The 12395-nt window shown below is 36.2% G+C and overlaps 1 protein-coding gene across 2 annotated transcripts in view; it reads right to left on the bottom strand.

Annotated features, from left to right (window-relative positions):
- Positions 1 to 12395, bottom strand: part of LOC132759267 (glycerophosphocholine phosphodiesterase GPCPD1-like) — an 82848-nt gene that overhangs the window by 36488 nt on the left and 33965 nt on the right. For both annotated transcript variants that reach the window (XM_060751009.1, XM_060751008.1), the window contains exons 4-5: positions 11107 to 11270; positions 3803 to 3862 (exon numbers count right to left, since the gene is read on the bottom strand). In XM_060751009.1, coding sequence (XP_060606992.1) covers positions 3803 to 3862; positions 11107 to 11270 — 224 coding nt within the window. The remainder of the gene's footprint in view (positions 1 to 3802; positions 3863 to 11106; positions 11271 to 12395) is intronic.

Below are 12395 nucleotides of genomic sequence, written 5' to 3'. Positions count from 1 at the left end.
TATTTGGCATGAAACATCATGTAGTCAGTGTCTACCAAGTTTGTTCAAATAAATGCCCTGAGGTCAAAATTGGCCCCGCCCTGGGGAGTCATTGATTTTCCTTATTTGTATATAGTAAAAACTTTAAAAAGCCCAAATAGCTAGAGCTTAGATATTAAGCATGAAACATCTTTTCATGGATGTCTACCAAGTTTGTTCAAATAAATGCCCTGGGGTCAAAATTGGCCTCAGGGGGGTCATTGTTTTTCCTTTGATGTATATAGCAAAAACTTAAAAAATCTTTTAAAAACCCCTAAGAGCTAGAGCTAAGATATATGGCATGAAACACCTTCTAATGGGTGTTTACCAAGTTTGTTCAAATAAGGGCCCTGGGGTTAAAATTGGCCCCGCCCCGGGGATCATTGATTTTCCTTATATGTATAAAGTAAAAACTTAACTAGAACTATCACTAAATGTGATTAATACCCCCACAAGACTGCTTCGGAAATGAGGATGTTACTAGTAACAGAATATCTTGTAAAAGAATTGAAATATAGAGTTATGGTTGTGGGCAATTAAAGATAGTTGTGGTTCTTGTATATTGCATTTCCTTTCAATGTGGTTGGCCATTGTTGAAGTTTTATTGAATTACTCTGTAATAAGTCCAGAAAGACAAAGAAAAGGAACAAAGGGCAATAACTCTATAAATACTGTAGATGGAGTTATAGTTCTTGTGCACTGCACTTCCTCTTTTTGTGCTTGACCATTGTATGAAGTTGTTTTGAATTTCAACCAGTACGTTTTAAGTTATGCTCCAGACAAGGAAAAGTATCAAAGGGCAGTAACTCTGTATTTTGTCAAAATGGAGTTATGGCTCTTATGCACTGCACTTCCTTTTAATGTCCTTGACAACTGTATGAAGTTGTATTGAATTCCAAACAGTAGTTTTCAAGTTATGCTCTGGACAAGGAAAAGTTACAAAGGGCAATAACTCTGTATTTTGTCAAGATGGAGTTATGGTTCTTGTGCACTGCACTTCCTCTCAATGTGCTTGACCATTGTATGAAGTTATATTGAATTCCAACCATTAGTCTTCAAGTTATGCTCCGGACAAAAAAAAAGCAATGGAAAAGTAACAAAGGGCAGTAACTCTGTAATTAGGCAAGATGGAGTTATGGTTCTTGTGCACTGCACTTCCTCTCAATGTGCTTGACCATTGTATGAAGTTATATTGAATTCCAACAACTAGTCTTCAAGTTATACTCCGGACAAAAGAAAGCAATGGAAAAGTCACAAAGGGCAATAACTCTGTAATTACTTTAGATAGAGTTATGGTTCTTATGCACTGCACTTCCCCTTACTGTGTTTGACAATTGTATGAAGTTGTTTTGAATTCCAACCAGTAATTTTCAAGTTATGCCCCGGACAAGGAAAAGTAACAAAGGGCAATAACTCTGTAATTAGTCAAGATAGAGTTATGGTTCTTGTGCACTGCACTTCCTCTCAATGTGCTTGACCATTGTATGTAGTTATATTGAATTCCAACCATTAGTCTTCAAGTTATGGTCCGGACAAAAGAAAGCAATGGAAAAGAAACAAAGGGCAATAACTCTGTAATTACTTTAGATAGAGTTATGGTTCTTGTGCACTGCACTTCCCCTTATTGTGTTTGACAATTGTATGAAGTTGTTTTGAATTCCAACCAGTAGTGTTCAAGTTATGCCCCGGACAAGGAAAAGTAACAAAGGGCAATAACTCTGTAATTAGTCAAGATAGAGTTATGGTTCTTGTGCACTGCACTTCCTCTCAATGTGCTTGACCATTGTATGTAGTTATATTGAATTCCAACCATTAGTCTTCAAGTTATGGTCCGGACAAGGAAAATGCAACGGACGTCTGGACCGACCGACCGACCGACCGCCCGACCGACCAACCGACCACCGGGTGACTCCTATATACCCCCCCAAACTTCGTTTTTGGGGGTATAAAAATCTTCTTTTAAAAAGCCCAAATAGCTATAGCTTAGATATTAAGCATGAAACATCTTCTAGTAGGTGTCTACCAAGTTTGTTCAAATAAAAGTCCTGGGGAAAAATTGGCCCTGCCCCAGGGGATCATTGTTTTTTATTTTATGTATATAGTAAAAACATAAAAAATCTTCTTTTAAAAAACCTAAGATATTTAGCATTAAACATCTTCTTATGGGTGTCTACCATTTTTGTTCAAATAAGGGCCCTGGGGTTAAAATTGGCCCCGCCCCGGGGATCATTGATTTTCCTAATATGCATATAGTAAAAACTTTAAAAAAATCTTCTTTAAAAAATCCCTAAGAGATAAGTTTGATATTAAGTATGAACTATCTTCTAGTGAGTGACTACCAAATTTCTTTAAATAAAAGCCCTGGGGACAAAACTGGCCCCGCCAAGAGTGGGGGGGGGTCTTTGTTTTTCCCTATATGTGTAAAGTAAAAACTTAAAAAATCTTCTTACAGCTAGAGCTAAGATTTTTATCACGAAACATCTTCAAATGAGTGTCTACCAAGTTTGTTCAAATAAAAGCACCTAGGTTAAAATTGGCCCCACCCCGGGGACCTATATACAGGTGAGCGATTTCAGGGCCATCATGGCCCTCTTGTTTGAGTAATTGCCATTTGTTAAATTTCATACTTTATTTTTGTACTGGCCATTTCTCCTTTAAGTATAAAAGCTATGGACTTGAAACTTCATTGGATGATAGATCTCATTAAGAAGAAGTGCAGTGCACAAAAATCGGTACTCTGTACTTCATAATTTTTTAGTTATTGCCCTTTGTTATTTATAATACTTTATTTTTGTCCCAGCCATTTCACCTAAACTATAGAAGCTATGGGCTTGAAACTTAGAAGAGCAGTACATAAGAACCGGTACTCTGAACTTCATGATTTTAGAGTTATTGCCCTTTGTTAATTATATTATACTTTATTTTTGTTTGAGTCAATTCTCCTACACAATAAAAGCTATTCAAGCTACGTCAATCCTGATGTAACTTTGTTACAATCAGTTCAAATGCCACTAAAGTTCAAGGTACATGTACATTTTAAGAGTGGTGTTTTGAAATAACCTATATTTAAAAAGAATATGCCTAAGTGACAGCTATACTCTTCACATGGACACTTCAGACTTGCGGAGTTCTAGTTGTGTATAGAGGTCACTTTTGTCGTCGGTGTCAGCGTCCTCAAAATTGGTGGCGTCACCTTGGGCTTGTCTGGAGCATAACTCAGTCACTATTGTTGGATTAACCTCAAATACGGTTTGCATGCTTCTTTCAATGACCCGAAGTGCAGTGCAAAATAATTGTTTCTCGGCAAATTCTTACTTTTTGAGTTGTTGCCCTATAGATTTTGGGGTCACTAGGCAAAAGGTCAAGGTCACAGGGGCCTTGAATGGTAAAATGATTTAATATGCTCATTATCTTGAAAGCTATTTATCATAAAGTCTTTATATTTCACATACTGATTGTTCATAACTAGTAAATGACCCCTATTGATTTTGCAAAGCATGACCCTCAGAAATTCCGAAAATGATTTCAGATTGACCGTAGATAACAGATCAGGGACATTTAGACTTGACATCATAACTGTTTTTCTTACAAGCACACAAGTTTTAAAAAAACAAACTTTGTGACAGGTGAGCTAAAAATAAGAAGTGCAGAGTAAGACACCGACGCCGACAACAACACCGACGCCCACCAACAAAAGTAACCCCTATATGTCGCCTTTTTCAAGGCAACACAAAAATGAGCTGATACTTGGCTGGCATCTTATAATAAGTTATTAAATTCTTACCAAAATTTCCAAAAACATCAGGCTCTTGATTTTTGGATTCACCTACATTTGCCATTGCATCTGAAAATAGAAAATGATTTTAGTTCATTATAACACTGTTACACTTTGAAGTTGCTGGTTGAGTGAGACTCCAAGGCCACTACTGCGGGTACTTTTAAGCACAAAGACCAAGATAAAACAAGCCACACATGCCTAGCAGTGGCCACACTCGACTTTTTCTTATTTCTTAAGTCAAACGCATCAGAGAAAGAAAATTATAACAAGAGCGATCAGTAATCACATGTGTCGCCTCATAATGGCCAATTTCATGTTGGGACAAGTTTTGTGACAGACAGACAGACAGACGGACAGTGCACAACTAGACTTGGTACTGATCATTATTGAAAAGTTTGAATAAAATTGCACCAGTAGTTTTTGAGGAGTAGTCTGGACAAGCTTTTGTGTATCTGGCAACACACAGAAAAAAACACCTTTTTATCAAAGGGCCATAACTCAGCCAAAATCATTCAACCGAAAAAAAAACGTGCAATATGCACAAGGACTTGAGCTACAGATCAATCCTGTAAAGTTTCATTGAAATTGCATCAGTGGTATAAGAGAAGTAGTCCGGACAAACTTTTAAAATAAAAATTATTAAAGGGCCATAACTCTGACAAAAATCATTGAACCGGAAAATGCTAAAAATATGCACAACTAGACTTGGTACTGATCATTCCTGTGAAGTTTGGATGACATTGCACCAGTAGTTTATGAGAAGTAGTCCGGACAAGCTTTTGTGTATCTGGCAACACACAGAAAAAAAACACCTTTTTAACAAAGGGCCATAACTCGGCCAAAAATCATTCAACCGGAAAACCCGTGCAATATGCGCAAGGACTTGAGCTACAGATCAAACCTGTAAAGTTTCATTGAAATTGCATTAGTGGTATAAGAGAAGTAGTCCGGACAAACTTTAAAAATAAAAATTATTAAAGGGCCATAACTCTGACAAAAATCATTGAACCGGAAAATGCTGACAATATGCACAACTAGACTTGGTACTGATCATTCTTGTAAAGTTTGGATGAAATTGCACCAGTAGTTTATGAGGAGTAGTCCGGACAAGTTTTGTGACGGATGGACGGACGGACGGACAGACAGACAGACAGACGGACAGACAGACGACGGAGAAGTGATCCCTATATGTCGCCACTACTCCGTAGAGGCGACACAACAATAAAGACTACTCCTACAAGATATTATTCTTTTGTGACAAATAAAAAAAAATCAAATTTCATATTTGACTTTTGATAGTTAAAATCATTCAAAGGTCAAGGTCACATTTTAATTAATCATCTTGTCAGTTTTGTCATAAGGTCAAAGAATGAATAAAATTCATCAATAATTAACAAAGTTATGACAATTTAAGCAAACTTCAATAATTTAATCTAGACGGCTAAGGTCAATAAAAGATAAAAGTCACATCTAAGTTCTATAAATAATATTATTATAAGTATAATAAAATTCTAAATTCAAGGATGATAATTTTGATAATATAGATGCTAGAATTAGGAACCTTGGCACATATAAGAAACATATATTTGAAGTAGATACATTAAGAAATAAAGAAGTTATACAAAAACAAGGGGTCACTTTTGAGACCATACTTCATTTTTTAATTGTACTATAAACATGGTACTTATTACATAGCTGTACATCAAAAACAAGATAGTAGATCATTTGATATCAAGTTTCAGTTCTACACCTGATATTGTGCAGATGGTCAAAACCTGATTTAAAAAAGACTGGCCATGATGGCCCTGCGTCGCTCACCAGAAATAACTGTTTTTCAGTGTTAGAAATATTTCTTAAGGTTCCTTTACTGACTTACAATTGACCCTGCAGAAAGATTAATATGATGTCCAAAATCTAGAGCAGACAGGTTATTTACCCCATGAGAATATGATTTAATTTTTTTGTTATAAGATATTGTGGTGTTATGCTTCATACCAAATATCTTAGGTTTAGACATTATTTTTATGACAGAAGATTTGTATAGTTATAACTTTATAAATCCTTGTGAACACGGGGCCAGGACTATAATTTCAACACTTTTTTAGAGTTTCATGAGACGATGCTACACACAAAATATATAAGCTCTAGGCCTTGCACTTTCAGAAAAGATTTCTAAAAAATCATTTCAAAAATCTATTTTTAGACCTCCAGACCCAAATATTCAATTGAGCAGAACCATTTGAACAATTTTTCTTGCATATCAGACTGGCGTTTCCGTTAGTTTTACCCATTTCATCTGGCATGAGGGGTGCCAGATAAGTCGTGTGCTATACAATCGCACAAGTGCTATAGGTCAATTTTTTTTTGGCTACATGTGCCCAAGTTGAAAACTAAAAATCTTTATTAAGTAAAGGGCAAATACTACAAATACTGAATAAATCCACAAGAAAACCCCAAGATGCATAAGTACACATGCTGACCAACATTCTTGTAAACTTTCAGGCCTACAGGTCAAATACTTTTTTTAGTTACGTGCAACAATAGTTGAATATTGTAAATTTTTACTAAGTCGAGGGCAATAAGTCTAATAATAAAAATATCCACACAAAAATACCCAGGTGCACAACTACACATGCTGATCAACATTCCTGTAAGGTTTAATGACTTTAGGTCAAATACTTTTTGAGTTACGTGCGACACAAGTTGAAAATTGCAAATTTTTTACTAAGTCAAGGGCAATAACTCTAAAAATACTAAATATATCCTCATGAAAATACCCAGGTGCACAACTTCACATGCTGATGAACATTCCTGTAAGGTTTCATGACTGTAGGTCAATTACTTTTTGAGCTACATGCAACACAAAAAGAGAACGAACGGACGGATGGACGTACTCACAAAATGGTACTTATGTGACTTTTCCTTTGATCTTTTTGGCCATTTTTAGTCACACAAGGCTTAAAAAAAGACACACAAGTAAAAATGGAATGAATAGGATCAAGGAGAATTTATGTTACCCAATGTTCTCCAAGTCACACAAGTACCTCTGGGTTTGTAGGGTAAATCTAAATTCCCCCCCCCCCCCCCATAGTGGTGGGGGGCACAAAAACTTAAGGGTCAGAAGATTTTGCTAGGTAGGGTGTTATCCTAAGCACAACTATTTCTGTTAGGCCTAATAACATGCGCACCAGAGTAGGACCACTTACATTCTGTTAATTTCTGTATGCTAGCTAGATGGCAAGAATCCAAAAGACCAGGCGTATTCAAACTTTCAGTGGTCAGGGGAATGTGGTTTTAAGTCAACCATTTTAACATGGTGCCCACAGTAGCCTCTATAATAATATGTCTGCTTGTATTGAAAATAATACATGAAATTAGGCAGTTGTGGTTCATGTTAACAAGTATTTGAAGAATGTGACTTAAAAAGCTAAGCATAGTAAGAAATAGGAAGAACAAGTAAGTATTTCAAACAATTTATTTAGAAAAGCTATTTAAAGGTTTAACTATTTTTAGCTCTCAGTGCCCCTAAATAGGCCCAATTACATTATTTTGAGTAAACTTGAAAAAAACAAGAGGGCCATGATCAACTTCAACTTGCCCCTCTAGATTTAAGGTTTTAGCGTTAGCAAAATAATAAGAGCAAATATGATACAAGAGGGCCAGGATGACCCTGAAATTGTTCACCTGAATAGAAACTATCCATGACAAGGAACAAGTCATATTGTAAACTATTAACAAAAGCAGATATAAAATATAAATCTTAAACGGATATCACAAAGTTTATATTTGTATTTGAAACAGTGCATGTGTAAAAACATAACTGGTTGCTATTGCTAAGGGGAAAAAACAGTTCCAAAAGATGTGTACATATAAGGAAAATCAATGACCTCATGGGGCGGGCCAATTTTGACCCCAGAGCTTTTATTTGAACAAACTTGGTAGACACTCACTAGAAGATGTTTCAAGCTAAATATCTAAGTCTTAACTATTTGGGATTTTTAAAGGAAGATTTTTTAAGTTTTTTACACTATATATATGAAAAGTAAATAACCGCCTTGGTCGAGGCCAATTATGACCCCAGGGCTTTTATTTGAACAAACTTACACACCCACTAGAAGATGTTTCATGCTTACAATCAAAGCTCTAGCTATTTGGGTGTCTACAAAGAAGTTTTTTTTCTATTTACAAACTAGGCAAATTAGCGCCCTCTGGGGTGATGCCAATTTTGACCCCAGGGTTTTTATTTGGACAAACTTTGAAGACACTAACTAGAAGAAACTCCATGCTTGAACAAACTTGGTAGACACTCACTAGAAGACGTTTCATGTCAAGTATCTAAGCTCTAGATCTTTGGGTTTTTTTAAAAGAAGATTTTCTTGGTTTTTTCCTTCAGTTGCCTTTGGATCAGAGTTCTGCATAGAATTCAATTCTTTGAACAACTTTGGTAGAGCTTCATGCAAGGAACATCCCTGCAAATTTCAACAAATTTAGCGGAGTGGTTTAGGAGGAGAAGTTGTTACATATCACAACACCGCATTTGCACAGTTTTGTCAAGTGCTCAGAGTGACCTCCCTTCCAGAAAATCAAATCGACAAATTTTTTTTTTTTTAAATCATAGATCTCTAAAAAACTTATTAAATTTGAAATCGGGTAGTGTAAAAACTAATTGCTGAAAAAATCAAGAAGTTTAAAACTAACTGCATGAAAAATTATCTGGAGCTTTGGCTGATGATTTGAAAGTTTGCACAGCAGAAGACATGTATGAACATATTAACAATATAAGACAATATGCTTTGTTTCATAGTCAAAATGACATGCTTGATAGTATTATGAGCATAGATCACATTTGTACACAAATTTCTACTAAAAAACAAAAACAAACACATATTGTTGACTTTTTTAAAAAAGGCATGAATGTTATTATGAAACTGTAATACATACATAATATTGTCCGATTTTTTTTTATTATAACTAGAACTGCCACTGTCATGGCGTGAATACCCCCGCATACCACTTTGTCAGTGGCCATTTAGAACTCAAGGACAACCACCCTGCTAAATCTGAGGTTACTAAGCCAGTGCATTGCTAAGATATGTATTCTCCATGCTTCAAATGTGAAAATTTTAAAATCAAGTTTTTTTAGTCAAGGCCCCTGTGACCTTGACCTTTGACCCAGTGACCTCAAAATCAATATGGGTCATCTACTAATCATGACTAACATCCATGCCAAATATGAAGACTGTGGGTCAAAGGAATCTCAAGTTATTGGGCAGACAAGCTTTTATTTTAGTCAAGGTCCCTGTGACCTTGACCTTTGACCCAGTAACCTCAAAATAAATAAGGGTCATCTACTAATCATGACTAACCTCCATGCCAAATATGAAGACTGTGGGCCAAAGGAATCTCAAGTTATTGGGCGGACAAGGAAAAACCGACGGACGGACGGGGAGACTCATAATAATCAAATGTTGGCTCGGACGGACGGCCAGACGTCCAGATGGACGGACAGACAAGCTGATTCCAGTATACCCCCCTTACAACTATGTTATTATATCTATGACTTGTAATATGAGAGACCACTTTATTAAGAGACCACTTTTTGGCAGTCCCTTGAGTGGTTCTGCATACAATGTCGACTGTAGAAGTTATACTCATTAATGAATATTTTTATTTGTTATTTGACTCTGATGTAAGACATTGACCTTTGCGCAACCTTCAGCCTCACTATGGAGAACATTTGTCCAAAGTTATATAACAATCCCGCCACACAAGTAAAAAATACGCTCTGAACATGGGTGTGACACACCACCCAATATGGTGAACATTTGAATCAAACTGTTTTGTTATTCTTTAAAGACTGAGCAAGATATAGATCAGATAAATCTAGACAAATGCACACACTGACATACACCGAACCACCAAAAGCGAATAGTGGCAACTATGTCGACCTCATCACAAGAGGGCTCAACAATTTAGAAGTTCTCTGACCATTAAGCATAATACTTCAAAACATAAGCAAGATACAGTGCCAACAAACAAATTTTAATATTTTCTTTTTTACCTTTGACCTTTTGTGACCTTGATCTTTATTTTGTGCGAGACAAGTCAACTCAACATGGAGAATATTTCCTGAATTTTTCGCACAACACTTCACCTCGTTAAATTAAAATACCTTCATGCATGTGGAAGTTACACTCTGGACACAGTTTTGTGCTGACCCCCAAGTGTGATCTTGACCTTGGAAAGGCAGACCTGGGTTTTGTAGGCGACACTCAATCCTATCATGGTGAACTTTTGTACCAAGGGCCATTTATATTGTTATTTTCTTTTGTTTAATAGAGGGCCATTGGCCCCTTCCTCTATTGTTATAGAATGAACTATATTGTTCTCACAGGTAGATAGCCCCATATCTCTATTCGGTAGTGCGGACATTCTAGGACTCAGGCCCCAGGGCTATTACTTTTACAACCTTGCAGGAGGTTCCCAAGATGCCAAACATCTAAGCTCTAGACCTTGAGGCTTAAAAGAAGGTTTTACAATATGTAATGTAAACACTGGGGAGGGCTAATTTTGACCATCCACCCATTATTTGAACAATCTTGGTAGACAGCTATTAGGTTATGTAACACATGTAAAATATCAAGCCCTAGCCCTTGGGCTTTTAGAAAATAAGATTTTTTACATTTTTAATATATATATATAAGGGCAGCCCATGACCCCTGGCACATGGCCAATTTTTAACACAGGACCGTAAATTTGAATTATCCTTATAAAGATCCATTACATTGATGTTTCATGCCAATTAACTAAGCTCTAGCCAGAGGGGTTTCAGAAATTTTTCTTTTGAAAAATCTTTGACACACTTATGCATCTGGACATTTGAACAGCTTTCAAAGGGATCTGAAAAGGAAATATGTCTGCTTAGTTTGGCTCACATCTAGCCATTGGTTACAGAGATGATGTTTAAAGAACTTGTTGACAATGAACAATAGATGGATGCACAATGACTGACAGAAGGAGATCACAATAACTCACCACATTTTGTTTTCAAATGACCTAAAAATACTTTAATTAAATTGCAAGAGGCTCAAAACATATAGTTTAAGTCTAAAATTCAATAAATTTCGGTATTGAAACTACCTTCATTAAATATCTTCAACTAAAATTTCAATCAATTGTTCATTCTTCTTTTTTTCTATTTAAAGGAAGCTAGTTGACCCTAGCTTGTTGGATGAAGAAACAGAATAGGTTTCTTAAAATAAAATTACTAAAACTTGATTAAAACTGATAGTTATTTTCTATATAATTACCTTGTGGACAAAACTTGCGAGGTTTGATATGCCCCTCCCACCATTTTACTTGCACATTTCTGCCAGAATCATCCTCACTATCCGAGTGTGATATTCGACAAATGAAATAACGGTATTGATGACTGACACAACCATCTAAATATAGAGTCTTTGTCCAGATGTCTCTGTAATAACATAATACATCACAAGAGCCGGTTAAACCGGGTGATGCTCCCCGAATAGGTTTTGGACACATGAAGGTATACCTCTTGTAGTGTCAGAGTTATGTCACAGACAAAGTTCAAAGTGTAAAAACAACCCAAATGTTGCGAATGACACATTGTCTCAATATGGTGATCATTTTTGTGAAATTGTTTTCAAATCCTACTTCAAATAACAAAGTTATGGGCTGAATACGATTAAAATCATTTTGCTGCAAGGTCATGCTGTGACCTTGACCTTCAAGGTAGCGACCTAAAATTTATGTGTGCCACATCGTCTCAATATGGTGATCATTTCTGTGAAAGAGTTTTAAAATCCGACTTCAAATAACGAAGTTATGGACAGGACAGGATTTTGCTGCAAGGTCATGCTGTGACCTTGACCTTCAAGTTGGCAACCCAAATGATGCGCACTACACATCATCTTAATATGGTGATCATTTCTGTGGAATAGTTTTAAAATCCGACTTCAAATAACGAAGTTATGGGCCGGACAGGGATTTGCTGCAAGGTCATGCTGTGACCTTGACCTTCAAAAAAGCGACCCAAATGTTGCGCGCGACACATCGTCTCAATATGGTGATTAATTCTGTGGAATAGTTTAAAATCAGACTCCAAATAATAAAGTTATGGGCCGGACACAATTTTGCTGCAAGGTCATGCTGTGACCTTGACCTTCAAGGTAGCGACCCAAATGTTGCACGCGACACGTCGTCTCAATATGGTGATCATTTCTGTGAAATAGTTTTAAAATCCAACTTCAAACAAGAATGTCAAACGACACATATGCCCCCTTTCTAGCCCTTGACTCACATAATTAGTAATTTTGATACAGAAATTTGCAAGAAATGGGTACATAGAAGTGTTCAATTATTGAAAAAAGAAAAATAATGAAGACTTTGTGATAAATAGTTTTCAAGATAATGAGATATTTAAGGTCCCTGTGACCTAGAACTTTGAACTAGTGACCTAAATCAATAGGGGTCATCTAATAGGTATTATCAATCAATACTACAAATATGAAGACTTTGTGATAAATAGTTTTCAAGATAATAAGCGGAAACCAAACTGACATTCAAGAACCCTGTG

Source organism: Ruditapes philippinarum, unplaced genomic scaffold (genome assembly GCF_026571515.1).
Source record: "Ruditapes philippinarum isolate M1 unplaced genomic scaffold, ASM2657151v2 ctg11063_1_1_1_1, whole genome shotgun sequence".
NCBI classification, from domain to species: domain Eukaryota; kingdom Metazoa; phylum Mollusca; class Bivalvia; order Venerida; family Veneridae; genus Ruditapes; species Ruditapes philippinarum.
Note: the sequence above shows the minus strand (reverse complement) of the source record. Positions and strands in the feature narration are given on the sequence as shown.